We start from the raw sequence: 22,938 nt of genomic DNA, 5'->3' as shown, positions 1-22,938 counted from the left end.
ATTATTAGAGAAATATATAACAATTATAAAAGTAATATTTAATGATGTGAAAGTCAACTTTTAAGATTGATTGCTTGGAGGCTAAAATCAAGTGTATTGGCGAGATCATTTACAATCAAATATAAAATAATGAATATCAAACAATGTATACTGTTGGAGAGTATGATTTAAAAGAGAGGAAATTTAGTTAATTATAATAAATTGGAAGAAAAAAAAGATAAAAATAATTTTCTCATTAAAAGGGTATTTAAGAGCATGATAGTGATTACTTTTTAAAGTGTTTTTCATTCAGTAATGCATTAAAATAATATTTTTTATTTTTTAAAAATTATTTTTAATATCAATATATCAAAACTATTCAAAAACATAAAACAAATAATTTTAAATATAATTTTTAATTTTTTTACCCCATCCCTGTTTAGAACTCAAAACAAGAGGGGGCTAAGGTTACGTTTGGGCCCAAAAAAATTGAATTTTTTTTTTGTTAAAATTTAATATGGTTTTTATATTTTGAATCGTTTTGATGTGCTGATGTCAAAAATGATTTTTAAAAAATGAAAAAACATCATTGACATGCATTTTGACACGAAAAGTTATTTAAAAAATACCCGCAATCACACTGCCAAACACGCTCTAAGTTTACTTACCTTGGAGGTTAAGTTTCAACCTCATTAAAACAAAATTAACAATTACCTTTCTCAAATTTAATTCCACTCATCCCTTGTCCAGCATATCCTTAATAAAGATATGTGTGGCATTGTAGAATCATGCACAGTAAGTGACGGAGATAGGATATAACTATGGGAGGGCTTGGTTGAATTGACCTCTATATAGTCGCTTGCAAAATATCTTAATATTTTATTTGAAACATCAGCATCTTAAATACACGATAAATAATAATATTAACAAGTAAATCTTAAACTTACAAAATCTCTGATGAAGTGAAATCTTTTCATTGGTGTTGTTGCTAGATACCGCTTGGAACACGTTTCTAAAAACATTAATTTTTTTTATTAAAATTTAATATGATTTATATATTTTGAATTGTTTTGATGTGTTGATGTCAAAAATAATTTTTTAAAAATAAAAAAAAATTATTAGCATGTATTTTAGTACGAAAAGTTATTTGAAAAACAACCACTACCACACTACCAAATATAATCTAACGATGATCATTTCAAAACTATATAACACCAACAAGACAGATGAATTGTTTTTTTTTTTTTTTGTTATTGAATGTTTGAGATTCTGGTCAAAACTGTTTTTTTTAATTATTTAAAAATAAATTAAAATAATATATTTTTATTTTTTATACCAACAAAACGATAAAAAAATATCAAATTTTTATTTTTCAAAACTCCTGGGCCAAACACCCTTAATGCACGGGAGTTATGGTGATCAGTAAGGATTAAAATGAAGGAGAAAAACCGAGATTATAACATAGTCATCATAAAGAAAAAAAAAAATTGTTTTTGTCCAGGGGGAGAAACGAGAAGTAGTGAGATTTTGACCGTGGACCAAAGATGAGAAAGTATGTTTCGTAATTGACCAATATACTACTTTAAAATTCAAATAAAAAATAAAAAATAATACATCATTATTAATTATTAATTATTAATTATTAGCGTCCACAAACAAAGAAACAATCGAAGGAAGAGGAGAAACAAAAGAAATTGTCTTAAAGTAATTCTTAATTTTTTTACTGCCCTTAAGTCGTTTGTTGATTTAATTTAAATAAATAATGAAATGAATCGTCGTCATTTGGCGAGACTGAGATTTCTTTGCTTTGATCTTTCTTCTCTTCCTTCCTGTATATATTCCATAAAAAAAAAAAAAAGGGAATATTATTCATTCCCACTTCCTCCATCCCATTCACTAGTTACGTTGTAGACTAAAGAAAAACTCTTCAATTTTTATTTTTTTGGGATTTTAACACCAGCTAGAGAAACGAATTCAATTCCTGCCCTCCCTCATCATCAAAGGCAAGGAGATGAAATCATTTAGGAAATTGAGAGGATTTGCTTCACTTCACAAACAAGTAGTACATAAAAACCCAAGGGATCTTCCCTCTTTCTCTCAATCACATGAGCTTGCTAAAGCCTCTCAGGTACTCTTCACTCCTCTCCCTCCCTCGTTCTTGCTTTGCCTTGATTTCGCAGCAACCAAACACGACTGCTGCTTCTTCTTACTTAAATAATTTACATTTTGTGTCGGTCAATTGCAACTTTTTGTTGTTGTTGTTGTTGAATAGATAATTGAGGATTTTAAGCTTAATCTGATCTGATCAGAGTCTTTTGAGTTTGTTTGGATAAAAATAATAATAGTAGTAATAATTGTAATAAAGGGAAAGCATAAACAATGAAATGATTGGTTTGGTTAGTGAATAGATTATGTATAATTACTTTAATAAACCATTATTTTAAGCTATATTAATGATCGAATGTTAGCTACTTTTTTCTGCTTTTGATCTCTTGGGATTCTGCTTCTGTTTCTTATAAAATTTGGTTGCTTTTTATTATTTTCAGGACATGAAAGATATGAAAGATTGCTATGATAGCTTACTTTCTGCTGCCGCTGGAACCGCCAATTGTGCCTTTGGTACTCCTCGTTTTTTTCTCGCGCTGTATTTTACTTGAATTCCTTGTATTCTTTTTCCATGGATACCACCGTCAATTCATAAGAAGGGGCATCGAGTTTGATATTCTTGTATCGGCCTGGGTATTTACAGTTTTACTAACACTATCATTTGATTGTTAGTCCACTAGTGCCATTCTCATTTCCCCTCAACAAATTGTCTTTTGCTTAAATGAATGAAGCGTAAAACTCGCATTCATTTTACTAATTTTTTTTCTTTTTCTGGGAGGGGGAACTTGAATTGTGAAACTAATAATGATAATGTTTTGGTGGAAGTCCTTTATTGATAGTTGGTGGTTCAATTAGAACGAAGTGGCAGCCATATAGTCCCTTAAGAAATGAAGCTTGAAGTTTTTTAAGGCAATGTTATGCTATAAATTTGAAGAAGTCTCAGCTCCCAGTCATCGACTAACATCCAATGGCAACATTGCAAAAGCTAATTATTATGGTTCACAGAACAAAACATTTAGAAAGGAAAGGCTTAGTAGTTGCGATTAAAATATCTTGTTAGCTTTGTTTTGCGGGCACTGGGTATGGAGTTATTTAGATCACATGAATCATGTTTTGAGCATGACGATTGCTCTGCAATGAGTGAGTTGGAGGTCTGTGGAGTACCCAATTTCATGAACAAACTTGGTACATAACAAATGGGCATGAACTAAATTTTTGCATAACACTGGTGATACATAACATAACGGAAATCAGGCAGCCTTTATCATTACAAACCACTTCTGCGGCATTTTTTCATTTCACACCACCACAGCCTATTACATAACCACAAGAGCTATCATGCATATTCTGGCTGTTATGCTACAGAAAACCTCGGTTTTGCAGCCAATTTGTTTTTTGTTTTGTCATTGATAGTCCCCAACAACTCTTCACATTCACTTTTAATTTTGTTCAATAATTTCACCAATATCAATCTTCACTCTTCAGATTCTGCATCCAAACTAAACATCCTAGTGATCATTTTAAGATCTAATCCAAATACCTCAACTCTCTTCCACATTTGATTTTGCAAATTATTTGTACAAATTAAGAATCAACAAGATTATGTAGCATCTTATATTGCTTTTTTTTTTGTGATATTAATTACTGAATGTATTTACTACAATGACCATTTGTTAAAATTATTAAAAATTATGTTGATTGCTTAACAAGTTTCCTAAATAAACCGTGACTGTTATGTGATACCTGGGGGGTGTTGTGACTCAAAATATTATCCAAAAGAAAGTCATCCCTAAGATTAAAACCTGTTTTGGAAGCTTAAGTTGCAATAGATTCCCACCAGATGAAACCATGACTGGCAGTAGCCTAAGTTATGCACATGTGGCACTTTCCAGCATTTTAGCTTGCTGTTGGCCTTTTGGTTTATAGATTGTGAGGATGTAAAATGAGTTCATTAGTGAACATCACAGTGTTTTATGTGTTGATTCAGAGCACTTGCATGTTTTGAAGGATCCTGTTTGGTGTGTGATTCTAGAATGTTCTCACTTCTATCTTTCCTCAGAATTCTCAGAATCATTGCGTGAAATGGGTGCTTGCCTTCTTGCGAAAACTGCATTGAATGATGATGAAGAAAGTGGTAAGTTAATGAATACTTTCTTTACTCTTCTTGTTCAGTAGATAATTTGAATAGATTGTAGGTGACTTAATTTACTAAGGATCTTAATAACTTCAGTGTGGACAGGTTTGTTCATCATGATATTGGTGTTAAAAGTTAAAAGAAAATTGTTAGTGGGGACTAGGACTTCTTTTCAGTGTTTGTTGTAACATCTGAGTTGCATTTCTTTTGTATAGATTTATTGACATTTGCAATGAAGATATAAAGCTAAACCATCCTAATCCTTTTCTACTAATTCTTACTTCAGAAAATCACATTTGACTGAGAAATACTTAACTCACAGTCAATATTTTACTGTCTTGATACATGCTACAGATCCAGGGTCCTAACTAGATTTGTTTTCATGAGCCTGTACTTTGGAAACTGTGTTTTTATTAACATCTTTGTTTTATTTAAGTAATGTTCAAATTGATTCTGCTTTCTCTTCTTTAAGTTGCTAGAGAATTTACTTTTGCATTTGTTACAGAATCAACAATCTAATCTGTTTTTTCATCAGTTTTAACTGAAGATACCATTTCAAGTTTCAATTTTCAAAAAGATTATGGTGATACATTTAGACAAACTTTAATGCAATGATAATAATTGGTCTTTAATTCAATGAATTTTTTCCTTTTGAGTGCATATTCAATTACATATAGTTGCATTCCAAGAAGGTGACAGGAAGTGAAGCTGAAGTTGGCTCTGTTTTCTTTGCAGGCAGGGTCTTGCTGATGCTGGGAAAAGCGCAATTTGAACTCCAGAAACTTGTTGACTGCTACGTGAGTTGTTGTTTTGTAATAAAAATTACTAAGAGTCCTGGCTTTGTTGTGGTACTGATTTTTAGTTTGATATTTTCAGCGTTCTCACATAAATCAGACAATCATAAGCCCGTCAGAGTCTCTTCTGAATGAACTTCAAACAGTTGAGGTCATCTTACAAGCTTTCATTAACTTAGACTATCTATAACTTTTCATGTTAAATTATCTTTGGAAAATGCTTAATTTCTTAATGATTGAAATCAGTGCTCACACTTAAACATTTATTTTATTATTTTTTCTATTATCTTGTATATGATAGTTAAAGCATTTTACTGAAGGAGCAGTCGCTGAAGACTTTTTTCATTCATACAGGAGATGAAGCAGCAGTGTGATGAGAAAAGGTTTGTGGTACTATTTCAAGCACCTTTCTAAACTTGCACCTGCACCCACACACTCAAAAAAAGAAAGAAAGAAAAAATAAAGAAGGAAGACAAATAAAAAAAAATGAAAGCCCTGAAATTTGATATAAATTTCTTCTCCCCGTGTTACTTGGTTTACAGAGATGTATATGCTCACATGGCGAGACAGAGAGAAAGAGTGAGTGGAAGAAATGGAAAGGGAGAGTGTTTTTCTATGCAGCAAATACAAGCAGCTCATGATGAATATGATGAGGAGGCCACTTTGTTTGTTTTTCGTCTTAAATCCCTGAAGGAAGGACAATCTCGCAGTCTTCTTACACAGGCGGCTCGGCACCATGCTGCTCAGGTTTTTTTTCTTCAAACAATTTTGTTTTTAAACCTGTTGGTTTAATAGTTAATTCTTTTTCTTTCTTGAAAGCAGCTCTGCTTCTTTAAGAAGGCTCTTAAATCTCTTGAATCTGTTGAGCCGCATGTCAAATTGGTCTCAGAACAGCAGCATATAGATTACCACTTTAGTGGCCTTGATGATGATGGGAGGGATTATGATGATGATGAAGATTATGATGATGCCATTGATGATGGAGAATTGAGCTTTGACTATGGACAAAATGACCAGGAGCAAGAAGTTTCCAAATCAATAAAGTCAATGGAGGTAAGACTTCAATGCACTTGTCATCAGTGGAGCCAATCAGCTTACCATTTCTTTTCAGAAAAGCAACTATAATGCATTGTGTTTTAGGATTTTATGAATAGCATTACCTTGTAAAGGAGGAAATTTGCACGTTTCACTTGTGGTTTCTAGTGCATGAATTCTGAATTATAGGATTGGCCTTTCTGTGTTATCTGTTCATGTTGAAACTTATTCCACAGGATAAACAATTTAAGACGATCTTTTATAGTCACTCGTCATGATTTCCATTTTTTCAATCAATGCATCCTTCAACTGAATTTCTATTCCATTTTAACTTCAACTTGCTGTGTAACAATTTGTGCAGTTGGATTTAGAGGACATTACATTTCCCCAAGTTGTGACATTGGAAATGGCAAAGGTAAACCTTCATATTATGGACTTGGGTGTTCTGAGTGATCATGCTGATTTCATATCTGTGTAATGCAATTGTAGGCCTGTTAATGAGTGATCTAATCTGCCTGGCCAGGCTTTCTAAATCTAAGAACTACTATCATATTTCACCATCCTTGCACGCTTGAACTTTTTTTCTTCAAAATGATTTGTGTGCTTGAACTAATAACCTGGCAAAATCAGTATGAAAGCCTTAGCATGGATAATCTCAATAACAAGTAATGTAATGGAACACAATACATGCCGTATCTGCTCTTAGTGTTTCCTGCTATTAGATAATATTATTTATTCCTTTTGGATATCCACTTGAACGTGTATTTATAGATCTCCCATTTTGAGTAATTGAGTTGGGTTGGATGTGTTGACAGATACATACAGACTTTCACCCTTTCTACTCATAGAGCACCGCATATCTTGCTCTATTTCAGCGCTAACATGAATGTTTGCTGTAATCTATTTCTATAATGCAAAACCAGGACATCAGATCTTTGACTGATGGTGAGTTTTATACTTCTCTTTGGACTGCTTGCAGGAAAATCCAGATAGAAGTTACAGGACATCGTTTCCTATTAAGGGAGAACTTAGTGCAGGCACCCAATCAGCTCCACTTTTTGCTGAAGTGAAATCTAATCCAGCTGGAAAAACAAAACAACTGATGCCATCATCCACCCGAAAGTTCAACACTTATGTATTGCCTACTCCAGCAGACCCAAAGAGTTCAAATTCTACAGGACCTGGTAGCCCGGTTACTCAAACATTAAAGACAAGTTTGAGTGGACGTCCTCCGAATTTGTGGCACTCATCCCCTATTGGCCATAAAAAAAATGATAAGTTACTAGGAGTTGAAATGTCTAGCAAGCCCCCTGCTATAAATTCGCAGTCAGTACTCAAGGAGAGCAACAACAACACTGCATCCACCCGATTACCTCCTCCTCTAGCTGATGGACTCTTTTTTTCAAGGCTTGAGCCACCGGCTGGCGCTGAATCTAAGAAAATCAAAAGATATGCCTTTTCTGGTCCTATTACATCCCAGCCATGGTCTACCAAGGCAGTCTCCGCAGAACATCCACAATTGTTCTCTGGACCCCTTTTGCGAAATCCAACTGCCCAATTATTTTCATCACCTCCGAAAGTGTCTCCAAGAATATCACCAAAAGTATCTCCTAGTTCTTCCCCTCCATTTGTGTCCTCACCCAAAATCAGCGAGCTACATGAGCTTCCCAGACCCCCAGTCAGTTCAACCTCCAAGTCTCCGGGGGCTGTAGGTTTGGTTGGTCATTCAGCTCCACTGTTTCCCAAAGGCCACATGCTTCCTGGTACAAGCAAAACGTCAGCATCAAATGTAGAATCTCAACTGCCTACACCTTCTCAAATTGTCCCTCGCAGTTTTTCAATACCCTCTAGCAGACATAGAGTAATGGTCGCTCAGAATTCAGGGATTGTTGAGAATGTTGCCTCACCTCCTCTAACCCCAATATCTTTATCTAACACCCAGCCATCATCCACTGGTTCCCGGATCGTCAATCAGACAGTTCAAATCAGAGGTAATTCATAATCAAAAGCATTTGAATGGTTATTTAGTTTAGGATAAGTTATGCTCACGCATCACTGTCACGCTGGGGTTATTAGTTCTGGGGGTTAGACTGATCTAGGTACATTTTTGGATCGCATAAAACCATTCTTATACTAGCTGAAGTCCCAATGAGAACAAATTGTATGCATCTGAGAAACTCTTGCATGTTTTTTCATCAGTTGCAATTTTCCATTTAAATAATTTATAGAGATGCATAATTTTAGTTACTTAGATAGACATGTACATGCACCAAATGTAAATGAATTTAGTTTTTTAATGCATACATGCTCATGCATCCGAGCTTTGTTTTCATTAATGACAGTGGTATCATTTCTAAATCTCACATTTGGTGAATGCAGGTGCAGTTTGATTCTATTCTTTTATAGTGATAGCTTTGCTTCAAGTTCAGCAACCAAAATTTGAGCTCACACAATTCTCGCATCATTTGGTACAGGTGGAGAACTGTAAATATAATCCTTGTCTACTGATTTCTGGCTTGCATTGTTATTTTTGTTAATCCGTTGATTTTATTTTATTTTTTTGCTTTTTTTTTGCTCGCCTTGGAAGTAATAGCCAAATTCCATTTATTTTCCCCTTAAGCATTTCCCCCATTTGTATAATCTCATTGATTTCTTGTCCTTAATTAAGGACCACTTCGCATAGCATAGTTGAGTTGTCTAGTGGAGTGCTAACCGGATAGATTATTCTACATTTCCCGTGATTTATCATGTTCACTCGAGTGATTTCGCTGTCCCAAAGGAATCATGTTCCATGATGTTCACCGACTTGCCAAAGATAAAAAAAATAAATAAAGACCTCCATTTCTGACAGCAGAGGTTCGTTCCCGCTCTTTTTATCTCCACCATCTTGTTAATATCATCAAAGAGTGGACTACATGTTATCGTTATATTGTGTAACCGCAAAAGGAACTGCAGTTGGGTGATAGTAACCGCAAGATCTGGTGTCTTGGAGATTCTACTCTGTTTTTTTTTCTTTTTTTGATGGAAGGCGAGAGATTCTTCTCATAATAAAGATGATTTCTTGGTGTGACTTTAACTAGATGCATCTAATAATTAATTATACTAGTAAACAAGCACACAACCGTTGCCATATAATGAGTTAATATATGGAATTAGGTAACTGCCTCTTAGTGGCCTGTCATTTACAGCTTCCGGCAGCACCGTATCTCACAAATCCCATCAGTTCCGGTCCTTCCAGTCTTGAGTTATTCACAAAACTGCTTTCGAAAAACCAGCATCAAGGAAAGAACAATTAAAAGACACTTCCAACAAAGAAATTAAACGAAAGCTTTTGATTCCAATAAATCAGTCTGTTTACCTTTCCTCTGTGAACTTGGAGAAAGAACCTGAGGCAGGTATGGTGCCACATAAATCATTGTTTGACACGTCACTGCACAGAGAGGTTAGATTGTTGGACGGGCAAAAGATTGTGTAGAAGAAAAGGTGATTTGGAGATCACAAAGAAGACTCACATGATCTTTAGGCTCTCCAATTTGGTCAGTTCTCTTGGTATCCTTCCAGTCAGTCTGTTGCCGTTCAGTCTCCTGCGTGGTAATTACGTGACACACCAGGCAAAGATGGACCATCAGCAATACGTTAGCTAGGTCGTCATAAAAGTGAAAACGAACCTGACAATATTAATGATTTTATCCACTTGATTCTGATCAAGCATCTGTAAATGAAAGGGTAGGTAATTAAAATTAACACAGATCTGAAAGAATGCTTACAGGAATTTAAGATTGGAAAGCTTAGAAAGTGAAGCAGGAATGGTCCCAGTGAGGTTGTTGTGATATAGATCCAAGCTCACAAGGCTCTTCAGGTTTCCAAGTTCCCTTGGTATAGGACCCACCAGTTCATTCATGTACAGTTCCCTATATAGGGAACATAAACCTAACATTAGTATTGTTAGCATTAAACTCTTAGCACACTATAAATCATGTCGAATTTAATGCTAGTATCCGTTTGATCACAAGTCCACCAGATGGTAGGTGAGGTGAATGTTGTCTTGATCTAGTCCTGGATAAACTAGCAACAAGCTGATAAACTACTAGTAAAGAACCCTATTGACCGTACTCGATTGATAAAATCCAGTTAGTTCATAGACTGATAAAACCCGATTTCGCTTACGTTTTAGCCCAATTTGCTGTGCTCTTTCAACGAATTCAAATCACTTAAACATCAAACGTTTTGATGGTTAATCTATGTAGTTAAGAAAATGAAAAAAATGGTGTTGCTGCTATGGCAGGTTTAAATTCTCTGGATAGTTTGAAGTGCTTACAGATACTGAAGACGGACGAGCTTCCCCAACTCAGGAACCAGACTGCCTGAAAGCTTTGCGTTTCCCAGGTCTCTGCAACAGCCAATATTTTAGTACTCACTATTTATTACTTCTATAATTTGTCGAGATAATTACTTCCTTGACAATTTAACAGATAATTATTTCTGTTGAGTTACTTCTTCCATGACAGAATTTATGCTACTCTTAAATTTACATGTGCATGTATATACATAGCAACGACTTTCATGTTTGTTTCTCCCTGTCTTCTCCTTTATTACTAGCACATCAGAGTCACACAACCTGTTTCAAAGATTTTGAGTTGTAAAAAAGAAACAAAAATGAGTTAAGGATATAGTAGTACTATGATCTTCGAACATCATATTTGAAAAAATTGTCCACCCAGGAGATTATCATGTACAAATAGATGTCACGCACGCATGCAGATTAGTAAATTTGGTCAGAAATGAGGGGCTTGTCTCTAGTGCCTAATTAGATGTCTTGGACTATTTAAGGTCTAGATAATTGTTTTGAGAAGCAAAAATATAGTCATAGTTTTCTAACCTTAACAACCAGACAACACACAAACTACAAAAATTAAAGCAAACATGCACAAAGGCTCAAATAAAATGTGAAAAAAAATAAAAAATAGGGATACTGGAAGATTAGTAGTAAATATACGTATGCTGCTTACAGTCGGGTAACCCGATTATCACCATCGCAGGTAACGTGGAACCAAGTACATGGATCCACCAAGTTTGGGTCCCAGCTCTGGAGAACATGCCCTGGATCCTTCACTGCTCTCCTCAGAGCGTACAAAGCATCCCCTAGTTCATGGACCAAAAGGTTAAAATCACAGTTCAATTATACTCACAGTTGGTGAAAGATGAAAGAAAAACCTATGTGTACCTTCTAAATTTGCATTTGTTAGTGCTAGAATGATTGATGGAAGAACAAGAACGAGAAGATGTAACACAGTACAGCTTGCCATTTAGGGAACTTTAGGCCTGGGTAAAGAGTCAAGATGTTTATGGCACTTTTACAGGAGGGGGGGGGGGGGGTAAAGAGTTCAGTAAGTTTGTATAAAGAATGGAAGCACAAGGGAAACAGCATTTGTCGGGGAATTTATAGAGCTCATAAAAGAGTTTGGTTACTGTGCATTAAGAAAAAATAAATAAAGGAAAACAATTTTCTCCACTGCAAAGTTCTTAAGAAGTGGGTCTATCTCTTCAATTGTTTAGTTGCTCTGTCTGATGCTGCCAAGAGTCCTTGCACGTTCTAAATTACCCTTATTCATTCACTACGTGGACGATTCTGTCCTCATCACCTGTGCAGTGCCTATATTCCTATTCCTTTTCAGCCATTGCTGGCCATGTCAGAACTTTGAAGGTAGGAGAGTAGCAGCAGAGAGAGACCTGGCAAGTAAAACAAGACTAGTCCAGTTCACTGAGGACCACCGTATGGTCCTCATACTTGACCGACCATGACACTTTACTAGGGAATACTTTAACAGATAAAAGATGCAAATTCAATCAAATTGAACTATGTACCTATTAATATCTTGCATTTGGATGCATGAGGAATTTCCTATTTTATGTTCCACAGAGTAAGGTTGAAACTCGAAAGAAGCAAACACGCATGTGTAGTGTTCACTAGCCATGTAATAATGATAATCGCAAGTGAAGACTTCTCTGTTAATTATCATCGAGTTAGTAGTGATTGCTTTTTTTGATAAAATTAGTAGTTGTTAATTACTTATGTAATTAGATTTAATTAAATCCAAGCACCAAGCAGTTTTTCAATGCTATTTGGTAATCATATTTTTTTTTGAACAAATCATAACGACAGTAGCTAGTCATAGAGATTGCAGAGTGCTGCGTGCATGCAGCGTCGGAATGAGCGAAATCAACAAACTTTTTTTTGAATAAGAGAGCCAAAAGGCCCAAAACAAGATAGAAGAGAATATTTGAGACTCATTAAGCTTGTCTCTTTCCCACTTCCAAGTTTCAAGTTCCCCGAGCATGAAAAAGAATATTTAAAGCATGGATTTTCTTAATGAACTTCTTTTTCTGCGTATCTTAAGAGGTGTTAAAAATATAGATATGGACCAGTCCGAAGAGCATAAGCATAAGAGAATAATATCACTTGGAAATATATACGTTGTGGTCGAGCAAACGCCTCCTATGTATTTATTTACTGTTTTCCTCCCTCTAGTTGCTTCAATAACGTATATTTAATGCGTTTCGAGGACAGAAATAGATTCGGCACTGAAAGGCCCAGTTTCAGAGGAGCAGAGTACTCTCTCAATTCACTAATGGCGAAGGAAGCATCGTTCTAGTAATTAACCAAATTGTAAGTCAACCAATTTAGAGGAGATTCGTTGGCTCTCGAACATTTTTCTATTCTTGTTAATCCAACAGTCTTTGCATACGATCGAGTACAGTTGTCTTTGGATAGATATGCTCATATGGGACCTAATTAATTCCCCTTCCTTACATTTAGAAAAGTTTCAGATAGCTCTGAAATATTTTCTTAAGTTACAGAATAATCAATAGGAGTCTAGCCCAACTATGTCAGCAATACTCCTGACTCCACTTTAAAAATGGGAGGTGCCTGTTCGACTCAATAAACGGAGATAAACCTACAAGAGTGTTTTAGCTATAATGTTTACATATAAATTAATCACAACCTTTGATTTTTTTAAAAAAAAAATCATGATTTTATACCTGATTTTACGGTTTCATCGCCAAACTGTCTTTAGTGCAATCTGAGGTAGAATTAGATTCACCATTGACTCCATGTGAATGGAATCAATGAACTTTCTTCGTCTTTATCACAAAACGAAAGGTCATTGATCTTGTTTGCTCTCATTACCATTCTCTGCGTCTACCCAATCAATGGTGTGCCTAAATATCCAATTAACCATCTTCTCCCCTCGGGTGAAACCTATCTATCCTTTCGAACGTCAGAGAAAATGCTAGAAGAAGAAAGAATTCAAACTATATGAGCAATGCTAAGATTAAAATTTCAAAAGTTTCAGAGGATGATGATCTTTCCAAATCTTGATTCTTTTCGATTTCCATCGTGGTCATTACCTCGGAAGTAAGGTGTTGCTTCTCGGGTCGGAGAGGCACTTGGAAGTTGCGGCTAGCTGGTTAATGGACCACGTCCACTAGCAAGGAGGAGATGGGACTGTGTGGTTGGTGGCATGTGAGACTCGACTTTTAAAGTTTGACATAATTGTTCGTTTGGGAGTCCGTGGTTAGTTTTCCAGTGCCTTTTTACTTGGATAGTGTTGTATTTTATTTTATTTTTTAAAATATATTAAAATAATTTATATTTTTAAATTTTTAAATTTTAAATTTTAAATTTTAAATTTTAAATTTTATTTTTAACATTAGTATATCAAACAATTTAAAAATATTAAAAAATTAATTTTAAATAAAAAATTTAAATTTAAATTTTTAACAAATACGCAGACAACCATCTCACGAAACAAGTTTTTAATTCGTACTAGATCTCCACATGCATGGTTTATTTGTCTCCCTGTTCTTGATTTTATACCAATGTAAACTTTTTATTTTTAAAATTATATTTATTTTGTCGTTATTTGATTAGAAAATCATTAACTATATGAAATCATATCATGTTTTTATTTTGACTTGTATAATATAAGAGTGATTTAAACTTAAAAAAGAAAGCAAAAGTAATTTTAAAAATAAAAGATTAACATTAGTATAAAAAGAAAACGGAAGGCCAAACCAATATAAAACAAAAGGTACAGTAACTCGCGAAGAAGATTTTAACCGTTAGTGGAAAAGACACTAGAGAACAACTTTCAATGTAGGGTTACTGAGGTAGGGTTACTGGGTGGTGTTTGAGGGTGTAATAAAAAAGTATTTTTAAAAAGTTTTTTATTTAAAAATATATTTAAATAATATTTTTATTTTTTAAAATTTATTTTTCATATCAAAACAATACAATAACACTAAAAAATAATTTAAAATAAAAAAATTAATAAAAATAAGTTTTACCATGACTAGAAATAGAAGAAAGATATAAGAAAAAACTTTTTTTCTTAAAAAATTATTATCTTAATATCAAAATAATCTAAAAATATTAAAAATTAATTTTAAATAAAAAAATTTAAATTTTACTCGACCATCATTTAAAAAACAATGCCAAACAGGTGCTACAAGCACTAGGTTTGATTAATTGTTTTTTAGTAAAAACAAATACTGAGGTATTACCAACGTGTTTTTAGTAAGATATTTATCATGAATTTAAAATTTAATGCACATTGGGTAATGTATTTTTTAATATTAAGATAACAATAGATTAGATGTAAATTTTTTAAAATACTTAAATAATAACATATTAGATTGAAATAAACTAATTTTAAATAACATGCTAAATTCATAAGACCGCGATAATTTCATAAAAAACAAGTCAAAACAAATTAGAAAGTCAATTCTCAGCCAACAAAATGTTGAAGGAGAAATAAACCATTTAATTTTTTAAAAAATGACAAAAAAACCTATTCAACCCGGTTTAACCTTTAAAGCCCATAACACATGTCATGAAAACGCGATAACTACATGAAAAGAAAATATGAAGTTCAATTCCCCACTAATCCAATATTAAATGATAAATTGAAAAAAAAAAACTAAGTCAGCCTTGATTAGCTTATCAATAGGTTACGAGACTGGGGTAAGTCCACGAAAAGCAAATAAAAAAATTACGAAGCCCGATGCTTAACCAATCCAATATTAAATGATAAATTTAAAAAGAAAAATCAAATAACAATAAGTACCAAAAAAATAATCTAAGTCAACCCGAGATAACTTGTCAAATTTACAACCATTGTCACAATGCTAAAATAACCTTATAAAAAGTAAAAAAAAAATCAATAAAAAATAACAAAAAAAAATGAGGCAGCCCAGATTTATCTGCTAACCTCGCAACTCGATTAATGATATTGAGATAACCGGGTATAGCACAAACAAATGAAAAATCACGAACCCAATTATAAGAAAACCCAAGTCGCGAGCTAAGCTAGTTGACTCAATTTTTTTGTTTTTTTTAGTTGATTTTTTTTTTCGATTTCACATTTTTATATTGAGTTGATTATGAATCAAGTTTTATAATTTATTTAGGTTTGCATTCTATGAGGTTATTTTAATATCATAATTTAGATTTAACAAGTTAACTCAAGTTGACTCGGCTTATTTTCTTGGTTGAATTATTTTTAATTTTATATTTTAACATTAGATTGATAAATAATCAAGTTTAATAGTTTAATGAAGCCGTCTTGATTTTATTTTTAAATTAAACTATAATTTTATTAATTCTTCAAGTTATTTTTAAACATGTCAATATAATTAAATCACGTGAAATCAATTTCTTTATAATTTTATATTTTTACTTAAAAACACTTTAATAATATCTGAGAAAGAATTTGATTCAACGCGTAAAAGAATCTAGTAAAGTTTTCTAAAAAGCCTAGAACTAAAGAGTCTCATCATCGAGATTCGCTGGGGACTTTCTTATCCTTTGACAAGGGATATTTAGATTATAACTAATAACTAAAAATCATACTTCGATTTTGTACCAAACGTCCCGAGAATTTCTATACAAGGAATTTGTTAACAAATATTTTTTTATTCTCTGTAGTTATTTTTTCTTAAGTATTTTTTTTTCTTTTTCTTTCTTATTTTCAGTTTGAATGTTTGGTGCAGCGATGGCAAAAAATGTTCTTTTTTCATATTATTTTTTTCCTTCTCACCCTTCTCATTGAAGGTGTTATAATTTAATATAAAAAATATATACGGAGTTTTCCTCAACGAAAAAATAATAATAAAGAACAAAAGAGTACTGATTTTTGTACTGGTACAAGAAATTCCTAAAACATCCATAAAAGGAGGAGATTTAAATTGAAAACCCTAAAAAAATAATGGTCATGCTATCATTAAAAGTAAAAAAAAAAAAAAAACTTTTAGAAATGAATTAAAGGTCATATTAGTGAATTTAAATTTTAATAAAGGGGTTTTAATAAATAATAATTATCCCTTCTATTCCCCGTGGCAATCAACAATAATTAGCCTCATTAAATATTTATCAACAGATGCCCCTTGATCACCTGTTAGCTTTATTATTTATATAATTACCTCAGACAATATATTTGTATTTGTTTTTGCTTTTTTTTTTGCCCTTTCTCGGAACCCCTTGCTCGAGGCTATTCTCCCTCGTTTATCTCCAATGCACATTACAAAACACAAGCCCGACGCTATTAATTTAATTACTCACCAGAGAGTCCTCCTAGCCTAGGTGTAATAAACAGACCCATATCTACCTTTGAGAGAACGATAGTTGTATAGTGAAGGGAAAAGCTGAGTTCTATATAACCCAGAATTGACAAACTATTTATTAATTAAATTATGCACTCTTGGCCCCATGGAAAAGCTGAATTCACCATGGCTAGCTTGAATAAAGGAAGAATTGGGGGTCAAAGATATCTTTTTAGTTTGAATTATGTTTATAGTCCAACATGTCAACAATAAAGCGAGCAAGTTGTAGCTGCTTTTCTTTCTTTCCATCTCCTTTTTCCCTCCATACTTCAATTCAATTACTATCTTTTTAAAGCTTCACCCCATATATTAACCTAGGGTTGTGTTCATCCATGATTACTTTTCTTGGTGTTTTGGGGTCGTCCAAATCAACAAACTCAATCGGCCTCTGTGATGCGTTGCCAGAATCAGAATAAAAGGTGGCAACCACCATATGATATATCCGATAAATTCTATAATATTTTGGAGTAGAGAAATAGAAGAGAGATTTTATAGGTAAATATACTTAAATCAATTTTTGCGATGCTTGCTATGATTTTTCTTTCATCTTTGTATACACGTGTCTTGTACATCCATGAAGTAATATTTTATTTTTTAATAACCTGTCCCCTAATTGATTTGTTTTCTCTATTTTTTCTTTATTTTGGATAGTTGAAATTCATTTTACAGCAACCTGAAAACAATTTAAATAACTTCAACAACCAAAATAACCAGTTAGTTAATATATGCAAATTAATATCTTCAACTCCTGACCATTTATTTATTTATTACAATGCTCCATAATTCTCGTACTTCCACTGCATGTTAGGTACGAGTAGTGGTGTATTTGTAGATAAAATTAGGGAAATTAACTCGGTACATTCTTGTATTTTATGAGTTGTCTCCAATATATTAGGGAAAATATGAAATTTATAGGTCATTAATTGTTGAGAAAAACGCTATTATTTTTAAGTGAGATTTTATAGCCTTTTAGTTTATGTGATTGATTTCCGATTTTTTTTCATGTCTAAGCATCACGTTTGGGTTTTTCAATATATTAAAATATGTTTATAAAAAATCATAATGATTAATTTATGAGCTTTGAAAAAACAGAGAGGCAAAGAAAATGAGTAATATTTAGGTTCATTCTTTGGACTAGTACAATAGCTAGGGATGCCCTTCCTGTCTTCAATGTATATAAAAATGGGAAATATTGAGGGTTGATTAATAATATTAAGTCAGGGATGTCTTTAAAAATAATTTATTTTAAGCCTTTTGACATGTTTAGATATGTGCACATAAGCTTTGAATGTAATATTAATAAATATATCAACTGAAAAGGTAGATAAACATAATCTTTGTTAATAAACATTATTCCAGGGTGGATATTATTTTTTAAACAGTTCAGGTTGCAAAACATTTAATCAAGTGATAAATATCAATTTAGATGGATAATACTTTATTTTAAATATATATTCATTATAAAACCTATGTGTAAATGAAAATCAACTGCATTTACATGCGCATATATTTATATATATATTTTTCAATCCGAGTTGTTTGTATCATAGTTTTAAAACTTGGCCAGCCTGACAGGTCGACTCGGGGTTGGAACCGGACCGGGTTAAAGAAAAAACAGAAAAAGAAAAAACTCGGTGTGACCCAGTGGGCTGACCTAGCAAGACCCAGTAAAAAACATGATTCAACTCGTTGACTTTTTTCTTTTACTAAAACAATATCGTTTTGATTTTTTTTTTTTAAAAAAAAAGAATTGACCTGGACTACCCGGTGACCCGGTCAAAACCCAGAACCCAGGCCTATGACCGGGATGGCCACCGGGCCGGGTCTAAAAACTATAGTTTGTATAATTTCTTATATGATAGATAGGTGCATGCTTTAATGAGTTTTAAAAATGGTGGCATATGGTGATGGTTGCTATGTTTGCAGACCGAATATTAAAAGGTAAGCCCATAATTTTTATCCTTTGATTTATATAATTCAAAAAAATAAATCTCAACAAGTAAGAAAAACCGTTGGACACGAATTTTTTTTTTGTTTTAGTTTAATATGGGTGTCCGGGCCAGTTTGCTCGCACCTCGACTAATTCCACGGGCCCTGAAATTAATTACCATATAAGCCTCTAGTGGCTATCATATGAGCAACCACAGGGCTCGAACTTGAGACTATAGAAAGAACAAACCTCTTGGTCCCAAGCTCTTATCACTGGGCCACCACCTAGATGGTTATTATATCTAGTAAGTTTAATTCAAACTTTTATAACTAAAACTTTTTATTTCTAATTTCATATGATAAGTCGAAATAATTTTCTTTGTTGCAAATGAAACGAAAAATCTTGTCATTATACTTGGTAAGTTTAACTAAAACTTTCTTTTTGTAGTGCCAATCTTAAAAGGATCGAGCGTCTTTATGTCATCATTTTATTAGGAAATTATTAGGTATATATTTAATTTATTTATTAGGTATATATTTAATTTATTAACTTATTCATAGGTCATCTACTTGTAACAATTTCTAAATAAAACTAGCGGGCCACATCAAAATTTCTTCACTCTAGAAAACAAAATGAGGGACGATTATGTTTTTAAAAAAAATGAAAGAAATTTAATATCTAGGTTAAATATTGATTAATTTAATAATATGATAAAAAAAAAAAAAAAACAAGGCTATTGCTAGGCTACACGGCAGTCAACTTTCACCGGTTGACGAGGATAGGAGGGATAGGTGGGCATGCAGTGAAGGGCTTCGGCTAATCACCATATCATATGAAGCCCGGCCTACTAAAACCTCTTATTTAAACTAGGAATTTTCTTTGAAATTAATTAAATTCAATTCTATAAGTAAAAAAAAAATCAACCTCTTCTATCGACGGAGAAACCATAATTAAGCCCATTTCAATAGGCACACGGGCTGTCGGGCTCACGGCAATGGCCTCGCCCAAATGGTTTCCTCATCAGCGAACTTTTGTCTCTCATTTCATTATCTCAATTAATTAAACAAGCTTGTAACCAAAAAATAAATTAATAAACAAGCTGAAATAGAGTTTCATGCACGCAAAACTTCTGTAAAGTAAAAATAATTATGAAAAAAAATAAAATATAGCATCGATAAGCATACTAATTCTTCATAAAATTCAGGTGTAAATCCAATTGTACAGATAAACTTTCATAAAATAAAAAAAAAACTGCCCATGCACTAAGAAAGAACATGTTTTTATTTATTACGGTGCAGAATAGGCTAAAGGAAAAACACAATTTATTTTGGAACAGTGGCATTTATGCTGGTATTTTGTCCCCCGTGTTCAATTAGAGTACCTTGAAGCTCCAGCGTCTTGTATAATCACTGTAACTTCAAATGCTAATAGAACAAAAAGAAAAGGAAAAAAAATGTAAAAATTGAATTAAGTAGATACTCAAATGCCTAAGCACAACGATTAAATTAAATAATTAGTAACAAATAGGAGTGGACTATAAGTTAAAAGATGGGGGCGCTGACTTTAAAAACATTAGGATAAGCTTAAAAATCAAACAACAAATGAAAGATTATAGAGATAAAACATAATTCTTGGAGGTTCAAAATACATATCTTGTAAGAAATAAGCCATAATACTAATAAGGGTATAACAAATGAAAGACGTTTCATGATGTCTCCCACTTCCTCTCTCCCGAATTTCTAACAGTGATGGCAGACTATAACCATCTGTGTTCGTTTTTCGAGACTAATTGATTTTGGGGAAAAGAACAGAAGAAGACTAAGTTAATCACAGCAAACAATGGCTCGAGGAGATGGCCGATTGGCACCTCATAGTGACTCTCATACATGAAACGAAAACATCTGCTTTTCTTTAGTTTTAGGCTGCTGACAACAATGCATTTTTAGCGTTTGAGGAGGCTCGGAAGTGGAATAACAAAAAAGTGAATGAAGTCACAAGAACCTCAAGTTGCCCTCACTCATGAACTGCTGGTATTTGTCCACTCAGGTGGTTACAGTTCAACCTCCTACAAACCATATCATGCTATAATATTTGTTGTCATTTGATCTAGGTTTCCTCAACCATTCAAGAGATATGTATATGTATGCTTACATAAACCTCGAAGATTTTAAATGGCCAAGAGACTCCGGAATTTTTCCAGTAAGTTGATTCTGGTGCAGGGCCAAGCTTCTCGAATTTCTCAAATTACCAATTTCAGTTAGATGGAAGCATCAATTAGTCTAATAATAACATCGTGTCCTTTTTTCACCTCTTATCATAAATCTAAACTGGTTCAGTGCATGTTAGACGACGGTGAATGAAAAGAATTTAGACTCTACAGGTCAAGTAAACTAGTTCTTATCATGAACATGATATGCTAATAAAAGTATTTAACTTACCAATACTGAAGATTGGTGACAAGTCCAAGCTCACTGACGAGTATTAGCAAGGTCCCTTCAAATTCAATAATCAAATCCAATTTCAAATTACCAAAACGTAAATGGCAATGACCTAAAAAAGAGTAAAGTTCGGAAAGATGGCACATACACCCTGCCGACACTGTTATTGCTGTTGCTAGTAGCTTGAAACCATGTACATAGATTGACTAGTGTAGGAGCCCAGCTCTGCAGCAAGTTGCTTGGATCTGCCAAATTTGCTTTCCAAGCAGAAAGAGCATCCCCTGTTGAGCAAGAAATTAACTATCATAAGCAGCATTCGAGTACCATATCCAAAGAGAAAATATTGAATTTAACAGGGATTTGATATCATCGTTAGGAAAGATCTTTATAGCCCCAGAATTTGGCTTGACCAAAAGGTGCGTGTTTCAGTTCTGATACCCTCTTTGTTGCAGTCTACAGACGATGCCATCAGGATTGATTAGAAAAATCTGAACAGGAGAGAACAAAGTATTTTGGAGTAGAATTTCCATGTGAACATTTTGATATGTATAGAACAGAATTTGGCAGTTTCCCACGATCCCTACACGCAATAAAGAATAGAAATCTAAAATATTAGGTTTGAATCAATATTTCAACTTTAGTGAAGTTCCAGAGAAATTTCACCATTAACTTTATCGAAAGTGCCAGGAAGGCCTCATCATTTTAAAATTCAAAAGTCAAGTTTGAACAGTTCAGATCTTGAAGTGTAATATGGGTAATTTTTATGTGATTTTTATTTAAAAATTTATTAAAATAAAATTTTATTATTTTTTAAAATTTATTTTTAATATTAATATACCAAAACCATGTAAAAATATAAATAACAATAATTTAAAGTTAAAAAAATAAATTTTTAAAAAATTATAATTAAACTACCCTGTCAAACAACAAGAAGCATGATACTCAAGGATCTTATAAATGATTTGGTAGATTAAGGAAATTTTGATGGTTTAGATATTATTTGAAATTATATTAGTGATTATTTTTAAAAAATATTTGTTTAGAAATATATTAAAATAATATTTTTTATTTTTTAAAATTAATTTTTTACATAAATAAATTAAAATGATCTAAAATTATATAAAAAATTAATTTAAAATAAAAAAAATTAAAAACAAGTACTCCTCGTTTTCTAAGGAGTTTTTTTTAAAAAATTCTTCGTCTGCAATCTACAGTCCATAATTTGAAGCAGGCCTCTGCTGCGTTTTTACTTTTTTATGGGCCCACGGGCTCATACTCCTTGGACATAAACCCTCGTACAATACAATATTGGGCTGGGTATAAACGCAGGCCTAAAATCATCGTAAGTCTCGAAGCTTACCCAAATGAAAATGCATAAACTAGGTTCGTGTGCTAATAGGCCATATATTGGGTTCAGAGGTGCCTTTGTGACCCAATATTTGTCATAAATACAGCCCTTGACTTGGGCTTGTGATTATCTTGGTGGCCCATGCTCAAGCACTAGAAATTGTTTTTTAACATATTATCCTGAAAAATGAATTTTTTTTAATATTTGACAGTGTAAGAAGAAAATAAATTAAAAATAAATTTTATAATATTTCGCTATGCCATGAAAAAATAAACTGAAAAATAATATATTTTTTTGAATTTATTAAAAGAAAGGAGACCAAAATTCACAGATGAAAAGGTTGGAGGATGAAATTAAAAAAAAAATCTAATTTCATAAATTATTTTACATAAAATAAACTACAATCAAAAGAATAAGAACCAAATCTGAAAAATAAAAATGAAGGAGGATAGAATTGAAGAAAAATTAATTTCATAAATTGTTTCAAATCAAATAAATAAAAATTAAAAGAA

At 32.8% G+C, this 22,938-nt stretch overlaps 2 protein-coding genes and 1 long non-coding RNA gene across 4 annotated transcripts; 1 reads left to right on the top strand and 2 right to left on the bottom strand.

Moving 5' to 3' along the window:
- The first annotated feature begins 1,752 nt into the window (after positions 1-1,752).
- LOC133701440 (uncharacterized protein At2g33490-like) lies at positions 1,753-8,730 on the top strand. Its single transcript, XM_062125356.1, has 11 exons — positions 1,753-2,107; positions 2,526-2,598; positions 4,145-4,219; positions 4,955-5,016; positions 5,096-5,164; positions 5,368-5,396; positions 5,556-5,760; positions 5,836-6,066; positions 6,410-6,463; positions 7,028-8,039; positions 8,428-8,730. Exons 1-11 carry the CDS (start codon positions 1,991-1,993, stop codon positions 8,436-8,438), a joined length of 1,938 nt encoding a protein of 645 aa, XP_061981340.1. The 5' UTR covers positions 1,753-1,990; the 3' UTR covers positions 8,439-8,730.
- Positions 8,731-8,889: 159 nt separating this feature from the next.
- Positions 8,890-11,653, bottom strand: LOC133701441 (leucine-rich repeat protein 1-like). 2 transcript variants are annotated; one of them, XM_062125358.1, is made up of 7 exons: positions 11,273-11,653; positions 11,058-11,190; positions 10,367-10,438; positions 9,816-9,959; positions 9,561-9,632; positions 9,407-9,478; positions 8,890-9,305 (listed from the first exon to the last, which is right to left on the bottom strand). In XM_062125358.1, exons 1-7 carry the CDS (start codon positions 11,352-11,354, stop codon positions 9,227-9,229), a joined length of 654 nt encoding a protein of 217 aa, XP_061981342.1. In that variant the 5' UTR covers positions 11,355-11,653; the 3' UTR covers positions 8,890-9,226. The 2 variants fall into 2 exon arrangements, with proteins under 2 accessions (XP_061981342.1, XP_061981343.1); XM_062125359.1 differs by lacking the exon at positions 11,273-11,653 and having other exon boundaries at positions 11,045-11,184.
- Positions 11,654-19,806: 8,153 nt separating this feature from the next.
- Positions 19,807-21,748, bottom strand: LOC133700980 (uncharacterized). The gene is made up of 4 exons (XR_009843495.1): positions 21,517-21,748; positions 21,227-21,359; positions 21,079-21,133; positions 19,807-20,064 (listed from the first exon to the last, which is right to left on the bottom strand). It is a non-coding gene; the product is annotated as an uncharacterized LOC133700980 (long non-coding RNA).
- Positions 21,749-22,938: the final 1,190 nt, after the last annotated feature.

This window comes from Populus nigra, chromosome 8 (genome assembly GCF_951802175.1).
Source record: "Populus nigra chromosome 8, ddPopNigr1.1, whole genome shotgun sequence".
NCBI lineage: Eukaryota > Viridiplantae > Streptophyta > Magnoliopsida > Malpighiales > Salicaceae > Populus > Populus nigra.
This window is presented reverse-complemented; position numbering and strand designations above follow the sequence as displayed.

Bases quoted from the DNA above. Each gene is read 5' to 3' on its own strand.
- LOC133701440 (XM_062125356.1), top strand. From the start codon at position 1,991: ATGAAATCATTTAGGAAATTGAGAGGATTTGCTTCACTTCACAAACAA. The intron at 2,599-4,144 runs GTACTCCTCGTT...ATCTTTCCTCAG, and splicing joins AACCGCCAATTGTGCCTTTG to AATTCTCAGAATCATTGCGT. The intron at 4,220-4,954 runs GTAAGTTAATGA...TTTTCTTTGCAG, and splicing joins GAATGATGATGAAGAAAGTG to GCAGGGTCTTGCTGATGCTG.
- LOC133701441 (XM_062125358.1), bottom strand. From the start codon at position 11,354: ATGGCAAGCTGTACTGTGTTACATCTTCTCGTTCTTGTTCTTCCATCA. The intron at 9,633-9,815 runs GTAAGCATTCTT...ATTACCACGCAG, and splicing joins CTTTCCAATCTTAAATTCCT to GAGACTGAACGGCAACAGAC. The intron at 9,306-9,406 runs GTAAACAGACTG...TTTCGAAAGCAG, and splicing joins TCCAAGTTCACAGAGGAAAG to TTTTGTGAATAACTCAAGAC.